The sequence below is a fragment of the Harpia harpyja genome, chromosome Z (assembly GCF_026419915.1).
Source record: "Harpia harpyja isolate bHarHar1 chromosome Z, bHarHar1 primary haplotype, whole genome shotgun sequence".
Lineage (NCBI taxonomy): Eukaryota > Metazoa > Chordata > Aves > Accipitriformes > Accipitridae > Harpia > Harpia harpyja.
In genome coordinates, this window is record NC_068969.1 from 112,296,868 (window position 1) to 112,317,579 (window position 20,712).

At 51.5% G+C, this 20,712-nt stretch overlaps 1 protein-coding gene across 1 annotated transcript in view; it reads left to right on the plus strand.

The window, feature by feature from the left end:
• The first annotated feature begins 3,166 nt into the window (after positions 1-3,166).
• Positions 3,167-20,712, plus strand: part of ARK2C (arkadia (RNF111) C-terminal like ring finger ubiquitin ligase 2C) — a 52,064-nt gene continuing 34,518 nt past the window's right edge. Inside the window, exon 1 of the mRNA XM_052778225.1 lies at positions 3,167-3,326. Coding sequence (XP_052634185.1) covers positions 3,266-3,326 — 61 coding nt within the window. The 5' untranslated portion in view covers positions 3,167-3,265. The remainder of the gene's footprint in view (positions 3,327-20,712) is intronic.

Genomic DNA, 20,712 nt, shown 5'->3' on the forward strand with positions numbered 1-20,712 from the left:
GAAGCACCACTAAAGATCCAGCCATGACCATACTGTGATTGTATCACCATTGACATCAAGACGTGCTGCCAAGGATATCATTATCCAAAGAGTAGCTGAAGGTCAGAAAATAAAATAATCAAAGCCTCAGACCGTCATCTAGCAAAACTATCACACTGTCCACGTGCTTCATCCCTACCAGGGGGGAGGCATCGGATCTTTTCCTGCCATCAATCCCATTGCTCCCCACCCTGCCATAAAATGGCCTCTGGGAGTGCAAGATGTCCTTCTTGAGCAAACCATGGCTTCAAAACTGCTGGAAAAAGCCTTTCACTGGGGCTCTTCCACTGTCCTGCCAAAGGTCAGCCAAAAAACGCCAAGTTTTAAGAAAATTGGCTCATCAGTTTTTGAGCCGGTTGATCCCATTGTGACTTCCCAAAGGATTTCACCCAGCTCGATTTTGCAAAGAAGGTGAAAAACCCCGTAATCACATCGAAATTATGGAGGGCTTTGAGGTGGGCAGAGGGTGAGTGCCAGGTCTGGCAATGAGCTGAGAGTTACAGTCACCCCCAGACCTGCCCAAGGATGGTGGCTGATGTGCCACATGTGCCCCAGAAATTCTCAACTGCTCTGTATCACATTTATATTTATTGAATATCGTCCGTGCATGCCTGGATAAGAGGAGAAACCTTACCCGTGGGACCGCGGGGTGAGACATCCCCAGTGCCTCAATGCCTGTGCCGTAGCATCTTCAAAAACACCTACTCACAGGTACACTGGTGACACACGTGACATCCAGGAGGCTGGAGAACATCACACTGAAGAAGAATTTAACGGTGTTAATTTTTAAAGAGAGCTTGGGGCAAAAGTGGGAGGATGCCCCAAACTAGGGGTGCTGGGACCCCAAAAAGCTGCACTGGGGGACACCAACAGGCACTGGCCATGCAGGCAGGAGGAAGCCAAGGGCTAATTTTAACGTCAACCTGTGCCGGCGGCATCTGCGTGACATGCAAAGCCCCAGCGACGGATCGGGTGTCCCCGGGAGGGGGGGGAGCACGCATGGATGAAAAGCAGCAGCGGCGAGGGCCGAGCCCCACGAAATACCCGCGACAACTGCCGCGGCGGGGCCGGGGGCCACGGGAGCAGCTGCCCAAGGCAATCGGAGCCGGTGGTGGGGCTGCAACCCCCGGCCCGGGGCCAGCAGCGGTCTCAGGGGACCATGGAGGGGACGTCGGGGTGTTTTCAGGGTACATGCACGTCCTGGGAGTCCCCTGGGGCCCGTCCTGCAGGCGTCACGGTGGGAACGGGCGAGTGGAAGCACAGTAGAAAGCTCTCCTTGGTTGATTCACGTGTGGGTTTGGTTACATCACGCCTTCCACGCTTTTATAGCACTTAAAGAACTGTCCCTTTGTAGGGTGTGTTTAATACAGTGAGCTCAAGCAGATCGCACCTTGCTGCTGGAAACGATTTCTCGCCACCGGTAGAAATGGGTGGAAAGCAGTAATTTTTCCATGCTGCACCACAAACAGGGCATGGGAAGCGTTTTGTTACAGTGTAAGCATGGAAAAAAAAAAAACCCAAACAAGTTTGCTCCTTCCTTGGAAATATTCGTGCTGGTGGGATGACATGTGCTACCTGTAAATACTGAGCATTGCAGATCTGGGGCTGGCCAAGCCATGGTGTGGGCATTGCTCAGAGCAGCATGGTGACACTAGGGGACAAGGTCCAGAATTTCCCTGCCAAAATCCCTCCTGGAGTCGGTGCAGCCTCCTGGGAGACACTGAGGGGGGGCAAGGCAGGAAGGAAAATCCAAACCGGGATGCAATCGGGTGGGCACTGGGAGGCAGTGGGCACCTGTAACTGCTCCTGCTCCCATTTGAGGGGAGTTTGGTGCAGCAGCAGTGTGAAAACTTAGCCAAAAGAGCCCTTTTGGGTGGCTGTCCCAGCTCTGAAGAAGGCAGGGAGAGTGCGCAGGCAGCTGTCCCTGCTGCCCGAGGATCAAGTTAATCCTTCCCACACCGCAGGGCCGGCATCTGCCCTCAGGCTGCGGGGCTGGGAGGGAAAGGGTTAATCAGCTCCAGGTTGCCAAGCCCCCATTTTAATTCAGATCAGGAAAAAAAAACCCCAAACCCAAAAAAAACAAAAAAACCCACACAAAATAAACCCAACGACGAACCCAATGCAATAATCCAGGCGAACAAATCCATCGCGCATACACGTTGGGGAGCTGCCGAGCGCTTAAAACCTGCCAGATGCACGGGATGGATAAAGCTAAGCGCGGATTAAGGGGCTCCCCACGGCGGGATGGCGGGGCACTGCCGGGAAAAGCCCGGCAAAAAAACAACCCCCCGGGTTTGGCTAAGGTGGGAAGGACACCCCAAAAAATGGGTAGGATGCTTCCCGCGGCCTGACTGAAACCCCCTCCCGCGCGCCGGGGCCTTTCCCCGCTTCGTTATGAGTTTTAAATAAACAAGGACGAACTCCCAGTCGGGTTTTTTTTTGGGGGGGGGGAGGAGGGTGTAATTTTCTTCCTTTAAGCTATGGGGGTTCTTTTCCCCACGAGGAGGGCGGCTCTGAACCCCGTGGGGGTTTTCCACGAGCTCTCCGCACCCCTCCATAGCCATTTTAGGGTCACCGACGCCCGCAACCAGTTAAGTTCTGTCAGCAACTGGGCCGTCAACCCAGTAGGCTGCTGGAAGGACTGGGGGACGACCCCCCTCCGCGCTCCCACCGCAGCCGTCCTCTTGCTTCGCGCCCCGCTCGACGCGCGTTTCCCACCCGCGCGGCGGCCGCGGGCGTCAGGAGGGACGACGAGGCGTGAGGGGGACGAGGGACGGAGGGATGAGGTATACGGAGGGATCGGCGTACGGTGGCTGTGCCTCCCGAGGGGGACAGCGTGGCCGTGGGCCCCACGCCTGCTGGCGGCCGTACCTCAGGGGAAAGGGGGATGCGCGCCCCCGCGAGTCCCTGAGGGAAAGGGGGGACGCGCGCCCCCCGCTGCGCGCTCGCCCCTGAGGGCGGCGCGGCCGTTACGCGCGCGGCCGCACGCAGCCCTCCCAGCTTCCCGCCCCCTTCCCCTTCCCCTCGGTCTCTTATTGGCCTATTGGGGAAGGGGGGGGCGTGCCCGCCGGCGTTCGGCGCTCTGCCATTGGCGGCGGCCGCCTTTGTGTGCCGGCGGAGCGGGCGGCCGCCACTTCGTCGTCGCGGCGGAGGGGCCGGCGGGACCGGGCCGGGTCCTGGGGGCTGGGGGGGGGCTTGGGCCGCGCCGCGCCACAAAGGCCGCAGCATGGTCCTGGTGCACGTCGGTTACCTGGTGCTGCCCGTCTTCGGCTCCGTGCGCAACAGAGGTACCGCGCCGTGGGCGGGGGGGGGGGGGGGTGGGGTGGGGTGTGGGGAGGGCCGCGGGTTCGCGTCCCGGGGCCGCTCCGCGCGGGGGTTGGCTGCGTGGGGCCGGGCGCGTATGGTTGCGCGGGTCTCCGGGTCCGTGTCTCCCCCCCCCCCCCCCTCATCCCACCGACACCCACCCCCCCCACCCCCCCAAATCCCCATCCCTGCGCTTTCAGGGTTGGGGCGAGCCCGCCTCGCTCCGCGGGCGCGCAGGGCTCCGCGCCCCCCCTCAGCACCCCCCCCCCCCACACACACAGTGCCCCTTCAGGGGGGTCCCCCCCCCATTTTCGAACCCCCCCCGGGGCCGCCCCGGCGCCCACCGCTTGCCCACCATCCCGCCTGCACCTCCAGTCTGTGCTTCGGTAGATCCATTTTCCTTTATTTTTATTTTTTAAATTTTATTTTATTTTTTAATTTGAAACCCCTTTCCCCCCCCCCTCCCCCCACCTCACCCACCCACCCCAGTCTTCGCCGTGTAGCGTAGCCACCAGGCCATTTCAGCGTAGCTGTAGACGATAACAGCCATTTTTGTACCTTCATCCTGTTTAGCTGAGTACATTGCACTGTAAATTCCTGTTAAGTGGATTCATTTTGCTGTGGTCGTTGGGCGCAGAGTCTCCTGGGGGTGGCCAAACGCCCCCAAATTGCAGCCACCACCCCCCAAAAAAAAAAAAAATATTGAGGAGGGGAAACCCAGCAACGAAACCCCCCCCAAAAAATAAAATTGGAGAAGGGAAACCCAGCAACAAAACCCCTCATTCCAAAAATAGAATTGGAAAAGAGTTGGAGAGTAAGATCTGTGATTCAACGGGGGCTGAAATACCCCACCCCCCAAAAAAAAAAAGCTGCTGGCCGACACTGGCGAGAGTCCTCTGCAAAGTGGGGGGCGTGCAGCATCCCCGTGTCCCCACCGGCGGTGACACCGCTGCCGACAGCTGTCCCCCACCGCGGGCGCTCGCCCACCCAGCCGCTCGCCCGGCCAGCCCCACGCTCCATCCCCATCACAAGCCACAAGTGTCCCGTCCCATTAGCGCACCTCCGACGTGGCGAGCAAGGCCCCCCCCCCCCTTAAAATTTGCTTGCGAAAAGAGACGACTGGCAAAATGGTTTTCCATTAAACAGGGATAACATTTTTTTCTGCTGTGCTAAATTACTTCCTGTTCTTATTTTGTGGGTAATTTTCTGTATCGAATATCCTTTGGTTGTGTATCTTCACCTTTTTCTTGTACTAAAACTAAAGCATGGTCTGTATTTTTTTACATTACCTAGTTTCTGATGTAAATCTCTCTGTAGAGACATACCCTGCTGAAATGTAATGTGCTGTAGCCTATACATCTGCTCAGTGTACGCTGCTTTTGTTCTGTTGCCCTTCCATAGCATGGTGGGCCTTGCCTTTTTGTATTGTGTGCATGATGACATTGTTACACACGATTCCACTAATACTAATATACGATCTCTCAATAAAGAAACTAGTTTTCCTATATTAACCTAGTGTGCTTTTTCTATTGCTGTTTTCCCATTTATTGTCGTATCCTGCTGTTTAGATTTTTTCCTTGCTTTCCCCCATCGTGAGGTTTGAGTGAGTGGATTTTTTTCCCCGTAGTGCAGATATGGGGGCTTTTTAATACATATTTTTTTTTTTCCTCCTATCCCATATCTACCCTCAGCATTAGTCTGTGTGTACATACTCCCTAGATGCACAGTCCGTATTACCGTTGTGCTGATGCAGAATTCTGTTTTACCGCAGAATAGCCAAAATAAAAGGGTGTAAATCCAAGCCCTCATTATTAATCAAAAAAAAAAAAGATAGATATTTGATGAAGGGTCTGCTGCTTATTTCATTCTAGTTACAACATTACACATTCCTTACCAGACTGATACCAAAATGAGAGGGACGACCTCCGGATGGATGGGGGGAATTATTCTTTTCTCTTTTTTTTTTTTTTTTTAAACTCTGATTAACAAGAGGTAAATAAACCTGGGGGAAAAAAAAAATCCCTTTAATCTATTAGCTGTATATTTAAACATATTCATGTATATGAGTGCCCTGCCCACCATCTGCTAGGCGAGAAGTTGCCGTGCCTCGGTCCCGCGGCGACTGGCACGCTATAAATATCTTCACTAGACCCCTGCAAGGCAGGGCTCGTAAAACCGTCCCAGCTGCTAATGTTGTAACTACATTTTCCTGCTTGAAGCCTCCAGGCCCACCATCTTCTGAATAACCCCATTTGGTCAAAAGACCAAACTGTGGGGTCGGGAGAAAGTCACCGGGAACCTTAAAATGTTGGAAGCAGGGAGGGATGGACAACCAAATTGCGGTCAGCGAGCAGTTTTGCTGCAGCTGCAAAGCGATAATAATACCGGTCACCTCTCCTTGTTCCTGCGCCAGACCTTCTTTCCCAGGTCTGCAAAATGGTCCTGTAAAACCTCCCAATTTCGGTTTGGATGCCAGCAGAAACTGAGGAAAGTCAGGGCTACCAAAAGTAGGAGATGGGGCTGGGGTTTTGGGAGGGGGGGGAAAGCATCTTGTCTTAATTGCATTTCCACAGAAGGGGGGGAGACACAGGACTGGTTATTTGTCTTTAATGAGAGGAAGACAAATTCAGCAGGTCGGTGGTTCCCACCACTAAAATTTCAAGAGGAGCCACTAGCAAACAAAACAAAAGCAAGTGGCTCCAGCAACCCGCCCTGCCTCACCCCAGCATCCCTCGAAGAGATGCATCATTTTGCAAGGCCGTGCCTTTCCACTTCCCTCCTAGCTTTATCCTGAGTTTGGTTGATTTTGTTGTTAGTTATTTATTTATTTATTTTGAAAAACCCATTTATTTATTATTTCCTTCTCCATATTTCCTTTTCCGTGTATCTCGATGACTGTTTGGCCATCCTGTTCCCCTTCCCTGTATGAGCACAAGCGGGTTGCCCCCCTGCTTCCCCCCCCCTGGATGTAGTGTATGCTGTGGCCCCTTTGTTCTCGCTCCATCCTCGCCCCGGGCCAGCGCTGAGCTCCGTGCGTGACACATGTCCCCGTACGCATCCCGAGGAGGGAGGCTGTGCTTCTCGCTTGCATGAAGGGAGACGTGCATGCCTGTTGGGGCTGATCATTTTCCAATGTGATTTTTTTTTTTTTTTTTCCTCCCCACACCCCCCCCCCCCTTTATTTTATTTATTTATTTATTTATTTATTCTTTGAAATTCAACCCCCACATGAGACAATGAGATTTGGGTTATGGCGTGGAAAAAAATGAACACCCCCTCCCCTCCTCTACCCGACCCCAAAACCCCGACACGGATAAACCCAGTCCCTTCCGAAACGTACCTCGCGCTACGGACACCTGCCGGCAGCTGCCCCTTTGTTAGGAGCGGCGGATTCACTGCAGCGAGCGTAATAACCCCCCCCCCCCCCCCCAGATTTTCTTCCGCAAATTAGTGCTAATACAGAGCAAAACTGTTTGGTCAATATGCTCTGAGGATGCCTTGGTAATCTAATAATACGGAAAGCTGCTGGGTTAATGGCAACTGGTACTAAGCAATTTATCATCCGCATCATATTTTGACCTGTCTTGTTAGAAACACATTCTTACAAGAGGAAACATTTCCTCCCCCCCCCCCCCCACTCCACCTCCCAGCCTTATTAGTCAGTAACTACCAGGCTTTCATAGCTCATAATCCATCAAATGCATCCACAATTTAATGGCTTAATTCCTTTGACGCTCCGAGTCTTGAAAAGCCACCTGGTAGAAAGAAAATAATCTTTTTTTATTTTAGCATCGCGGGCTGAGGAAATCCAAGACGAGTCACGTGCTGATGGTGCTGCTGTGGGTGTGGAGGCACATGCAGTGATTTCTATAAAGCCTATACATCTCTCCAGCACCAACCTGTATTCCCGGGCTGCTTTAAATAACTTCTTTCAATAACAGGGAGGTGGATAATCCCAAACACACACAAAACGGGCTCCGAGATTCATTTATATAAGGGTCGTGTAAAGGTCTTATACACATCTGCGTGCATTTAACGATGCCAAATGGAAGCTGGACCGATCTGTCCCTCACGCGGGGTTTGGGGTGCTGTCACAGTTTCCATCGTTTTTAAGAAAAAGATAAACAAATAGCGGTCACATTTTACTCATATCGGGAATTATCAGCAAAGTCTAACGAAAGCTGATCCGGATTTACCTTGCTGCGTGCGGATCTGGCCCCGTGGAAGTGTGTTATTTAAGAACCGGTGAGTTGGTGCCCGAGCGAGAAACCAAAGGCAGCTGCGAAGCGGAGGGAGGGGAGGTTTGGGGGGGGGGGGGGGGGTTTGCCACAAAACCCAGGAGCTGCTCCGGTTTGGGGGGGACGAGGTGGTGGGGACCCGGTGGGGACGCGGTCCGGCATCGCTCGGTGCATCCCGGACAGAGCGTGAGGTGCCAAAGCTGGGGAGGGGGGGGGCGAGATCCGTAGGCGCCGGGATGCTGCGAGTCCTCCTCCGTGAACCTCCTGGAAGGCCTGCCCTAGAGTAAGTCTGAGCTTCGTTTTTTGTTGTCGTTTTAAACCCTGCTCGTAATTTGGGGAGCATCTCGTTAGCTGAAAGGGGAGGATGGAGCGCTGCTGGGGCAAGCGTGGGAGCCCCATCTTCCCAAACCTGTAGGAGAAACCCCCCCAAGGGCCACGGGGAGCACGTGTGACATCCAAGACCGGCTCATCCCTCTCCGCTGACCAGACGGAGGTGCAGGGGTGGAAGGAGAGGCGAGGACGGCTCTGTCGGGGGGCTCTGCGGGGCACGACGCCGGGTAGCGAGGGCACGGGCATCCCCTCCAGCCCCTTTACGTGCTGGTTTAAACCCAAACCGTGCGCTGGGGCCGCCTCATGTCCAAACTGGAAGATCCTTATCTCCAGAGGTGTTAAAAAGGGGACACGCGCTGCAGCAGGTCAGCAGAGAAAAGCCTTTCCCACCCTTAACCCGGGAGCACTCGTTTTGGGAAGCATTAAATAAATGTGCCCGAAATGCAAGGGGAGACTTTGCGAAAGGTCTTCTCCTACGTCTAGAGCATCTGCGATATCTGTAACCTCCAAGACCAGAGTTGGTTTGGCAACTGGGAGAGGTGCGATGGCACCGCCAAATGTCGTGACTCTTGGGCACGGTATTTGGGTGTTTCTACATAAACCTGCAGCTCCTGGAGTTGGGCGATAGCACAAGGCTTTCCAATGAAAGGGTAGTATATGAAGTAGAGCTTCAAATTGCTGCTTGTGGCAAACTTGGTGCTCAAAACTCAGAAGTTGGCTACAACGCTCGGGAGGTTTTTCAGCTGACGCGGCGGTTTGGGAAGGAGAAGGGCGATGTGTGGCTGCGGTGGGGCCAGGGCAGGGACCCGCAGGTGAGCAGTGAGAGTGGGCCTAAGAGCCAGTGGGGAAAATGATAATTTTCTCCCTTTTGGGGTTCAATTCAGGGAGACGGAGTGGGTCGGTCTGCGGTCGGGGCTGGCAGGGAGCTTGCGGTTTCCCGAGCGGCTCCGCACAGGACTCCACGGGAGATCCCCCAGTCAAATCCTTGCGTGGTCTTGTCTTACTCCTAAACCTTCTTAGGGAGAAAATGGGGTCTTTGGGGAATGGCTAAATTGTCCCTCTAAAATAAAAAAGCCCCCCAATCGCTTTTCAGCCAGAGCGACAGATCCTAGTGGTGGCAGGGACTGGGCTCCTGTGCCGGAGGGCAGAGCTCAGCAGCAGCCAGGACGAAGGGAAAGCAAAACCATGTCTGCTCCATGCCTCCCCACCACCTTTGCTTAACCCTTTCTGCTCCTCCTCTGCTCAGTTTTGCAGTCTCCCGGGACCTTTTCTCACCCATTTTCCTGCCTGCTGGTCCTTTACATTTCCCAGCCCCAGCTGGGTTGGGCTGGTTGGCACACGCTGTCCTGGATCCCTCTTGGTAAGTGTCCTTAACCACTGTTGTTTTCTCTCCCTCCCTTTAAAAGCTGCAAAATGTGCCTGCAGGAAAGTCCTATGCGTATGGCTCGCAGCTCTTTAATGAACATTATCGCTTTGGTTTGAGTGATTAAGCCCGGCGGGGTCAGGAGCAAACCAAGTGCTGGAAGCAGAGAAGATGCAGGTTATGGGGAGAGGCAATAAGGGGCAGCTTGGGACCCGTGGGCTGGGACCCTCTGAAGTGAGGATGTGCCTGTGGGGAGATGTTTGGACGAGGAGGTCGGTAGCTTGGAGAAGGACCTGGATGTCTCTGTCTCTCGCACCGCATCCCTGTGCTCCCGGCTGCTCACAGCGGCTGCCCTGCCTGGAGGTGACGCTCCGAGGCGTGGGTGACCGTCGGAGGTGTGGGTGACACTCCGAGGCGTGGGTGACCGTCGGAGGTGTGGGTGACACTCCGAGGTGTGGGTGACCGTCGGCTTAGACGGAGCCGCTGGCTGTTGCTGTCTTTCCCTGGGGGGGCTCAAGCGATGCTGCGGAGCTGTTACCGTGTGTCGCTCCTCCATCTCCATCCCCGAATGGTACAAGGAGCAGCTATTTCCCTAAACGAGGAGAAAGCCGGGCTGTGGTTACCTTCTGGGACTTCTTTGAAGGAACCGGACAGCCCACCAGGCTACACGTCCAGGCACCCAACACTGGGGCTGAGTTAGGAGCTGCTCTGAAAACCTGCTCTTTTTTTCTCCAGGCTTGAGAGGGTCTCTAAAAGACATTCAGAAACACGGTCCCTTGGGCATCCCTCGTGCTGCAGCTGCTCCCCATGTCGGGCTCTTCCAGTGAAGGGTGGGATTGGGAAACATCCTCATAGCAAATGTGCCCTCCCCAGCCGTGCTCTGTGTTGTGTCTCTGGCCTTTCTCATTCTCCTGGTGGCATCTGACTCTTCCTTCAGTCACGCTGCTAGCTCAAGGTACTGAGATATCCAAAGGGATCTTGGTTTTTTTGGAAGCTGTGGGTGCGTGGCGAGGCACCACTCACGAGCACTTGCCCAACCAACCTGTTTCCATGAGAAGTCTGCTTGAAAACTGGGCATCTACAGACAAAAGGAAGCTTTTTCCTCTTTTTTGATAGCAGAGGAGGTGCCTGTTCTCCTGCAGCATTGGGTAGGATCTCATTTGCCTGTGCTCCTTGGGGCAGCGGAGGATGTTTGGTGCATTCAGGGCTGATCATCTTCAGCTGGTGGGAGCTGAGACTTAAATAGACTCTCCTGGGAGCCCTAAACCTCAGTGAGGAGCAGCTGGAGTCAGAAATGAGCCGTGGCTTCATGATGAAGCTGCTTGGATGTGGGATCAGACACCAAGCTGCAAAGGTCTGAACTTGTTCATGCGTGCGTAAATCCAAAATAAGTCCTCAACTTTTAAAAGAGTTGCTTGGCATTTATGCTGGGATGAGTAAGATGAGAATCTGGCTTGAGGTGGTTGGGTTTTTTTGTTGTTGTTGTTTTGGTTTTTTTTTTTTAAAAAAGTAATTGGCAGCAAACTGACGGCAGTCTAAAGGTATTTTGTTTAAGTGAGGATTTGGTGATGCAGTTATCTTTGCAAGACTGTCAGCACATTTTCAGCCCTGGCGTGGCGTTTGCTGGCGAACTTGAGCGGGAGTTTTTTAAATCTCAGGCAGTGTCTGAAGGTAATGGGGGTGCTAATGCTTCAGGAGAGGTGTCCGTCAAGCCTGGCAGTTTCCACAACCTCCAGGCAGAAAATACCGTGTCCATAATTTGCCTGGCAGGAAAGGACCTGTAAATCTCATGCAGATTACCGTGCTTCTTGTTGTGGTTTGCTAAATCCACATTTCTCTTTCTTGTAGCCTGGCCTTTAATATTAATATCTTTAATTTCATTTATAAATTCACTTATCAGCTTTCATTAGTCATCCTGTTAATGACCCCAGGCAAGAAATTTGTCATTTGACGTCAAAAGGCAGATTAAGGGACTTCTAGAGCCTTGGGGAACGGCTTCATGCTGCACCGGAATTATAGCGGTTGGCATATGAGGCTAATACTATGTATAATTTGCATCTGCTGCTCAGGGGATGAGTGATTATTTTATATATTTAGCAGAAAACAAGAGCATTTCTTAATCATGAATGGTGTTACATTTCCTGCAAACTCTGCAGTATTATGAATCACTGGGCTATAAACATCTTGTCGCCGGCGTGCCTGGTTTCGCATTACCACGGTGGTAAGCCCCGGAGGGTCGGATCCTGACAGCTCGCCTCCTCCTCGGGGCGGGTTTACTGCACGAATGGCTAATTGAAATTAGGAAGTTCCCTCAACGCTAGGAGCTGGAAGGGACCGGGAGTCGATTAAGCTTTGGTTGGCCAAAATTGAGCGTCTTCGGTCTCTGCTCTCCAACACCTGTGAGGGTGCTGGTAGGGTTTGAAGATGGGTGTCTAAGGCATGAAAATGGGGAAAAACCTCACAATATTTGCTCAAAACATCTGGAAAAGAGCAGGGGCGGAATGAAAACAGGTGAGATGTAGCATCCCCAGGCACTGGTCCCTTCAGGTCCATCATGATGAAGCTTTATAGATGTTAGGAGCAACCAGCATGTTGGAAGAAGCCTTATCTTGTCCAGCCGTTATTTGTGATATCACGCAAATCTGCGGGGACTGAGATAAGGAACGAGGAGGCTTTCTGTGCAGAGATAGCATGACGTGAGTGGACTTAGGGTTACAAGGCTTTTTTTTTTTTTTTTAATAGTGAATGTCTCAGTTGCATGCAACCCTATACAAAAGGGTCCCCTCCCACGCTGGCCACCTGCAAAGCCCGTTGGCAGCCCCAAAATCCCTCTGTACACCACTGCTCTGGGCAGAGCCTCCTTGGAGATCGACGGGCTGCAGGTAGCTCTCCATAAGGCTGAATGGAGAAAATGTTACCTGATGTGTACCAAAAGCACTTACCGAGCTGGTTTTGCTCAGCCCTCGTTGGCCTGAGCGGGAAATTTCTGTACGAACCTGTAGTGGGTTGTTAACCTTGGCTGAACACCTGGTGCCCACCAAGCCGCTCTATCGCAGTCCTCCTCAGCAGGATAGGGTGGGGAGAAAATGAGATGGAAAAGAACTCGTGGGTCAAGATAAAGACAGTTTAATAAAGCAAAAGCAAAGGAAAACAAAAGATTTGTTCTCTACTTCCCATCAGCAGGCCGTGTCCAGCAACTTCCCGGGAAGCAGGGCTTCATTACGCTTAGCGGTTACTCTGGAAGAGAAACCTCATAATAACGAATGCCTCCCCCCTCCTCCTCCTTTCTCTTAGCTTTTATTGCTGAGCAGACATCGTATGGTATGGAATATCCCTTTGGTGAGTTTGGGTCAGCTGTCCTGGCCATGTTCTCTCCCAAGATCTTGCCCACCCCCAGCCTACTGGTGAGGGGGGAGAGACAACCTTGATGCTGTGGGAGCACTGCTCAGCAGTAGCCAAAACACTGGTGCGTTATCAACACCTTCCTAGCTGCCGAAACGAGGGACAGCACTAGGAGGGCTGGTCTGGGGAAAATTAACTCCATCTCGGCCAACGCAGAACCTGAGATAATGGTTATATCGTGTGTGAAGCGCAGATCTGGGAGAGCCTGGAGGTGGCAACAAACCTGGCCGGGTGCTGCAGGCTGACCTACGCCATCTGGCATTTTGATTGCCAGTGCGTGAATCTGGCCCGGGTGGGAAATGACAGCCTGGGTGAATCCAGGTGGCCGTGAGGCAGCTGGAGGTTGGGGGGGTGTGGGGAGATGGAGCCCCTCAACCTCCCATCTGCAAGGGCTGAAGGGTGACCTGCAGTCCGGGCAGTGAAAAGGACCTGGGGGTGTTGGTCGACAGACAGCTGAGTATGAGCCAGCAGTGTGCCCAGGTGGCCAAGGCGGCCAACGGCATCCTGGCTTGTGTCAGAAATGGTGTGGCCAGCAGGAGCAGGGAAGGGATTGTCCCCCTGTACTCAGCACTGGTGAGGCCGCACCTCTAGTACTGTGTTCAGTTTTGGGTCCCTCACTACAGGACAGACCTTGAGGTGCTGGAGCGTGTCCAGAGAAGGGCAACGGAGCTGGTGAAGGGTCTGGAGCACAGGTCTTAGGAGGAGCGGCTGAGGGAACTGGGGTTGTTTAGCCTGGAGAAAAGGAGGCTGAGGGGAGACCTCATTGCCCTCTACAACTACCTGAAAGGAGGTTGGGGTCGGTCTCTTCTCCCAAATAACAAGCAATAGGACAATAGTAAATGGCCTCAAGTTGTGCCAGGGGAGGTTTAGATGGGATGTTAGGAAAGATTTCTTCACTTGGAGCAGGCTGCCCAGGGAAGTTGTTGAGTCACCATCCCTGGAGGTATCTAAAAGACGTGTAGATGTGGTGCTTAGGGACATGGTTTAGTGGTGGACTTGGCAGTGCTAGGTTTACGGTCAGACTTGATGGTCTTAATGGTCTTTTCCAGCCTAAGCAATTCTATGATTCTATACCTTCCTGCTCTTATCAAGGCAGCAGCAAAACCCATCATCCATCCTTAATCTGTTGCTCAGCTCTCTGCCTGACCCCCTTCCGCATTAAATTAACTAGTGGTGGCCGGACTCTTGTCTCTGAGGTTGTTCCTTGAAGCTGCAGGCTCAAAATATGGTATTTCATGGGAACTGGGCCCCGAAGCAAGGGATGTCGTGCCCCAGCGAGGAGGTGCATGGGTGAGCGATGGGTGGTGGACCAGCAGCTCAGCTGATGGCACTTCTGTTGACCTGAGCTGCCGGGGACTAGAGCTACATGAAAACAGAGATATCTGGTTTTGATGGTGATGATTATTTTCCGGTTCATTGGCTGAAAATTTATTTTGCTGGCTTTATATTGTCTTTGAGTTTTTCAGCAAAATGGGGAGGGGTAAGCAGGGGGGAGGCTTTTAAATGGTTCATTTGAAGTGAGATGAAATAGGCCGCAACCCCCGAAGTGAAATGCTATCTTATGGCAGAAAATGAAACAGCGTCAGCTGGATGCAGGGAATAAAACCAATTCATCATAATCTTTCAGCTGGGTCTTTTGTACAGAAATGTTTCACCTAGATGTAACTTTTTTCATATCCAAGAGACCGTTTCGGTGTTTTCTACTTACTTGGAAAGTATGCAGTGGTCAGGAATAGACCGCCCCAGTCCTCTGTGTTCTTATACTGTGAAACCACGTTGTGATTTTAGTGTGTGCAGAAATCGGATTTATTTAATCAACAGAAAGTGCTTTAATGCCTGAGATGAGCCTTGGAGAAGCAAAGGCTGTGTTCCCGGTGCAGGAGGTTGCAAAATGTAGTTGTCCCCTTACAAAACGAGGGAGGTCATGTCAGCCCCTGCCTTTCCTTCCTTTCTCACCTCTACTGGCAACGAGGGTGGGTTTCCAGGCTTGTGAGGACCGGGGGTGGTTTCCAAAATGAAAATGAGAGCTGAGGTCTCCAACGGGATGTGCAACCACTGCTTTGCTCCTCACTGGGCTCATCCGCCTGAGCTACTTCAGCCTTCAGAGACAAACAGCACCTTCTCCGTGGCCTTGCTGGATTTGAGTAGGAAAATCTGTCTGGCGCATGCGATTACAAACTTACCGGTGGAAATCCTGGGTGTTTTGCCAAAGGAGACCATAGAAGCACCTTGGAGATAAGGATGTATCATTGTGCCCTGCGTCATCTGCAAGGGGACTCCTGTATTGCCAGATCCAGATGGCACATGATACCATCCAGGTGCTGCTTCTATAGGGTGCAGGGGTGTTCCGGGGAAGGAAAATATTACCAGGAGGTAGTTACAAGCTTAGAAAAATAGGACATGGACCGAGGGGAGGGGAGGTAAATCCTCCCTGTCCCTTGGGAAGAAAACAGCTCCTCCTGAAAGGAGTTTGGGTGCTGTGAGGGAAGCCAAAGTGTGTTTGCTTGGTGTTCAGTGTGACTGTTCTTCCTGTAACAAGCAATTTTGAGCCCCATTAACAAAATCAAAGGCCAGACTTAACATCCAGGAAGCTCGTAGCATTTTGGGGGATATGTTACACTGGCTCATACGTTCGTCCAGACCGTGCGAGACCAGCTGTGCGGAACTCCTGTCCTTGTCCTAGGATTCCTTGTCCACAGCCCCGCATCTCTTGTTGGACCTTTTTCTATTAGAAACTAAGCAATGAGAGGAGGTCTCTTCAGCCTGGGCTGACTTTGGTGCTGGCAGACCCAGGCTTAGACCCATCCTCTGGCTCTCTGTAGGGACACAACATTTGCTGCTCTTCAGCAGGAGCAAATGAGGCTGGTTATTTGCCATATATATATATATATGGTTCTCCTGGCCGGCACTGCTGTTGGTATTACCTTCACTTGATTTCTTCACCTTTACCTCTCTTTTCCCAGCACATTTTTAAATATCTGCCATGTTTTCCCCCATGGATGTGATGGGGTTTTCTGAATTGCTCCTTCCTTGCATTCATTCCCCAGGCACCAAAGTCTTCCTCAGGGCTGGTGCTGGCTGCGGGGCTCAAACCTGCTGGAAACACTTGAGATGCTCAAGCGTGCTGGTCTGGTGTGTGTTGATGGAGGGGAGGGTAAGGCACTGCTCTCCATGGGATGGTGTGTCCAGAAGATGGAGGACCTCCTTGAGAGCTCTGTATGGGCTGAAGGGATGAGGAGGCTGAAGAACAAGTGCTGTCCTTTGGCCGCTGCATCGGGAGATGGCTGTGATTGATGCTGTAATAACGTGTTGGGAACGCAGCGATGGGGAGGTCTATCTCGTAACCGGAGTACTAGCTTTAAAGCATGGTCACATCGGTCATTTGGCCAGGGGAAAGGAGCATTGTGGTGTGGTGCTGAGTGCGTTCTAGGTATACACCCCTCACCCAGCTTCACTTCTAGAAAATATTACTTCTAGCGGGGGGGGGGATGGTTTTGAGGGATGCTTTGCAGAAAGTACCTGGGCAAAAGTGTTGTTGCTCTTTCATCATGTTGAACAGGGAGTGCTGGTGCCTCTCCTGTCCCCCATCTCCTGTTTTTGGTGCACTGGCACAACTGGTCACAGCTTTCTGGCCCCGTGATGGGAATGGGGAGGCAGCAAGGGCTCCTTCCCAATGCTCTGTGATTCAAATGGGAAACAGGGGGATGGATGTGCTTTGCAGAAACCCAACTCACTGGCAGCATCCCTTGGGGGGGAGGTGACATCCAGGCCAGCGTGAGACCTAAAGGGCATCAAAGAGGTGCTGGGACCCTTCTGCAAACCAGGGCCAGGCGGGTGGGTGGTACAGGGGAGGAGGGATGTACCAGGGCACCCAACGACTAACCCTGCTTGGAACTGCCACCTCTGCAGAGGATTTTGGGGAGTCCTCTTTGAACGCAGCCTGTTGGAGGTAAGTTTAACAGAGCGGGTGGGTGTGCAGAGTTGGCACCCTCTGCCCTGAGCTGAAACGCTCCTCTCCAGCCCATGAATAGACCCAGCTCCTTTTTTTTTTCTTTTTTTTTTTTTCTTTTTTAGCATAAAGAACAAGCCCATTTCTAGTGATGCACACACTTTTGCATCACACCAGGGAGCTGGAGCTTTGAGAAAGCCAACAAATATAATGAAACTTTGTGATCAAAAAAAAAAAAGGGATAAAAGCCTAGAACACAACAGTAACATGAAAATGCAAAGTGTTTGCCAAGGTTCCAACACCAAAAAGCCAATGAAAATGTGCTTTGTTCTTATCTGTGCCTGCCGTGAGGGGTCTGCTCCCCATGTCTCCTGGGGTTTGGGGTTGGCTGCGGTGCAGACCTTCAGCTGTAGGAGTTGCTTTCTCTGCGTGTCCATGTGCATATCACCTTCCACGGTGAGGAAAGTGGCTTTCACCTCTGGTGTCCTGCTTTCTCCAAAGAGCAGGGCTTAAATTTCCTGGTAAATTCGCATCTGTGCAAAGGTTTTAGCTGAGCTTTTGTGTGGAAGTGCTGGGTGATGGTGGAGGAGGGAGGGCAACACACAGCGGGAAGCCCAGGAGGCTCTCGGGGCAGTGGGTGATGGACCAGAAAATCAAAGAAAAGCAGCAACACACACAGAGATCCCACACCAGGGGCTGGGGATTCTCGTCCGTGTGGCTTAGTAATGTTTAGGAGAACTGTGGCTCTCCACCGCATCCAAACTGGGCAGGGGTTGGGGGTGGCCATTGACTGGTTTCCACAATATTAAGAGAAAAGAAGACCTTTGTCAGGCAAGCTGAGCTGCTCTGAAGGGCTGGGCACTTTGGTTGAACGAGCCACCACTTGTCATCAAGAAAATGGGGCATTCAGGAGTTCGGCAACTCTGCCCAAGCTGCACCTGTAATACTAGGGCATGTCTGCATTTAAAACTACAAGCAGGTTAATGGTAGTGGGGCTTTACACTGCTGTGCTGCTACCCTGAAACACGGAGAGCAGAAATCCATATACTCCAATAGAGCAGAAGAGTAAATGACCTGGCCGGGAGGAAGTTTGCCACCCGTACAGCTTTTGTTGTTTCTCTAAAAAATAAGAATGATCCCACTGTAAAATGTCAGGAGTCAGGATTTTGCCCATCCAGCTTTCTGTGTGAGGGTATTCGGGGCTTGGGGACTGCCTGCAGGCATCTCTTTGGGGCTAGATGTTTGCAGATCTGCCAAATCTTGGGCAACTTCTGAGCCAACCGGCACCTCCTGATAGAGCTGGGTTTGATTTGCTTGGTCAAAATGCTGCTTCTGAATGGAGGAACAGGATTAGATGCTTTGTAGTCCATCTTTCTCAAAAGCACGGAAGAAATTTTAGAAATGCAGCGTGCGGCTCGGCTGGCGCTCTAGAGGCGCCAGGCTTTAATTAACATCACTGAGAAGTTCAGATCCCAACTTTAATTCCTTTTTGTTTGTAAGTGGGAGCTCTGAGGAGTCAACAGATTTTGTGGCTTGAACAGATGTTATTTTTTTTCCCCAGAGCTGGGTTGACTCCGAAATACACCTCTGTAATTGCTGCTTTTCTCTCTTCTACTTGATATCTGCCAGAACCACCATCCAACGGACATTACATGGGTTAGTGTTATTCATGCTGTATTATTTCAACTCGGGCAGAAGTCTTCTCCTGGATTCAGCCGTTAGCGCTGTGAAAAATCTTGTAATCTTTTTTTGCTTTCTCTGAAGGTTCAGTTACACTGTGAACTGACAATATAAATGGAAAATGCACATCTAGGATTATTTTCATTCCAGTCTTTGAGTGAAGTCTGCTCTCCTCGTGATGCAGAAGTGCTGTGCGCTGCACCACTCTCTGCGTGTGTGTGCGTTTACAAGAACACCCCTTGCAAGGATCGAGGAGACTTTTTCCATGCTGGTGATGCTTTGAGCTGTAATGTGGAAGCACATACCCATCTGCCCCAGAAGATGCTCTTAAAAAAAAAAAAAAAAAAAAAGGTTCATCTTCCACTGGCTGATACAGTTGCAGAATAATTCAGTGGGGAGGGGACCTCTGGAAGTCTTTGGTCCAGCTTCTTGCTCAAGGCAGGGCTACCTTCACAGTTACTGAATGTCTCAGGGTCTTGCCAAGCAAAGTCTGGGATATATTCAGGGGTGGAGGTGACAGCACCTCGGTGGTCCCTGCTCTCTGGTCAGCGGTCCCTGGGGGTACGCGCACTCCTAGGGCTGAATGGGCAGTCAGATGGCGTGGGCAGGGGTGCAGATGTGCTCTCGCCTGCCATAAACTTCAATGTTGGACACTTCCCTTCCATCCTGCACTGGGGTCATCCCCTCCAAACAAGGGGATTTTCTATGGGCAGGGATATCCACTTCCATGGCCACATCTGCATGGGGAAGACCCCTAAACCACCATGGGTCTGGTCCGAGGCCAAGCAGCTGGGCTGTGTCCAACACCCGGAGCAGAAACCTGCTCTCTCCAAAGTGTTGGCCATGTTTCTGCTTACCCAAAGGACACGTGTGGGTCCAGGTGGGCAGTGGGCACAACAAGCTGACCGCCAGCTCCACAGATCCCCACTTGGACCCTCTGGTCTTCGCTAAGGTTGAGTAAGTGCTTTTGGTCTCCCACCTTCATTTCTCCATCTGTACAACGTACCAGTGCCCATCTCGCTGGCCACCTGGTATAAAATTCAGGGAACAAGGCAAATGCAGACAATTCTGCTCCTTTGTAGGTAAAATTCCTGGGAAAATGTAGGTGTGGATGGGGAAAAGTGGATCTCTGGTTTTCATCCTCCTTTCTGTGGCCACTACTGAGGAAATGTGTTACAGGAGTTGTCTGAAGAATTGTATTTAGCCATAAAATCTTGGTCAGATATCTCTGCTTTCTTCAGGACATAGATTTAAAATGAAATAGAAAGCTGACAAAGCTGAGATTTTTGGATGAAAAATAAAAACCTCAATTCTTTCTTGGTGTAATAGATACATATATATATCTGTTTTGGTTTGTTTTGTTTTCCAGAATGGTTTTAACATTATTTGGTTTTGAACCACGGGGAGGCATTTTCCCAAGGTCACCCACTGCAGTAGTGGGAAGAGTGATTCAGGCCCCATATCCTCTATGAAATCTGCTTAAAAATAATGATCTGGGAGAAAACCTGGCTGCTGACACTAACTGTATGACTTCTTTATCTAGCTGCTCTGATTGATAAGTTTGCTTTCCCCACGTAGCTGACAGATCTTGACTTTTTGAGTCCGACAGCAACTTTTTGCAATGCCAGCTGATACAGGGCCATGGAGACTTGTGGCCACTTCTCAATAGCAGGGGATTTGTCGAAGTAAATCAGATCTGGAGTCGCTGAGAGGGAATTAATGTGAAATGCCTTGATGTTAGTTTTACAGTCGCTTTAATAGGCATAACTACACTGTTAAACTGATCTGCCTGTATTTAACTCTTATTTGTACTTGAGTGGAATAAATGTTTTCCTTTAAAAGAGCTATTATAAACCTCCCAAATGCTCAGCAATAATGACGTGACAGCTTACAGCCTGAAACCCAGACTCCTTATGCTGTGGTAGTGCCTTAAAGTCCTATTTCATCCTCTTCTTCACCTCCTCTTCTCCCTTATCCCGCTTACACTTTCAAAAGGTCTCTGAAACGATGGTGTTGGGCACAGAGCTGGATAGACCTTGGGTAGTCACACACAACTAAAATCGTCGTCTTGCTTCAGCAGAACAACTCGTGACTTCAGCCCAAGTCAGCTTCTCCATGTTGTTGTGTTACGTGGTGGAGAACATCCTCACCTTGGTACCTGAATGGGGCTTTGAGAAATTAAGGCTCTATAAGAAGTTGCAGCTTGTACTGGTCTGGTGTAGCCATGAGGTGGCTGCACCCTCGGGATTGGATTAATTGTGCTGAAGAGTAGGAAACGTATTTTCTGATGCTTTTGTAGGTCCTGCTTTGCCTGTGGGTGACAGCAGCTATACCACATCGTTGTAGAAGCAGGGAGAGAAACTGCAAGTGTTGTGGACCACCGGCCACAGGGCTGTGCTGGAAGAGGT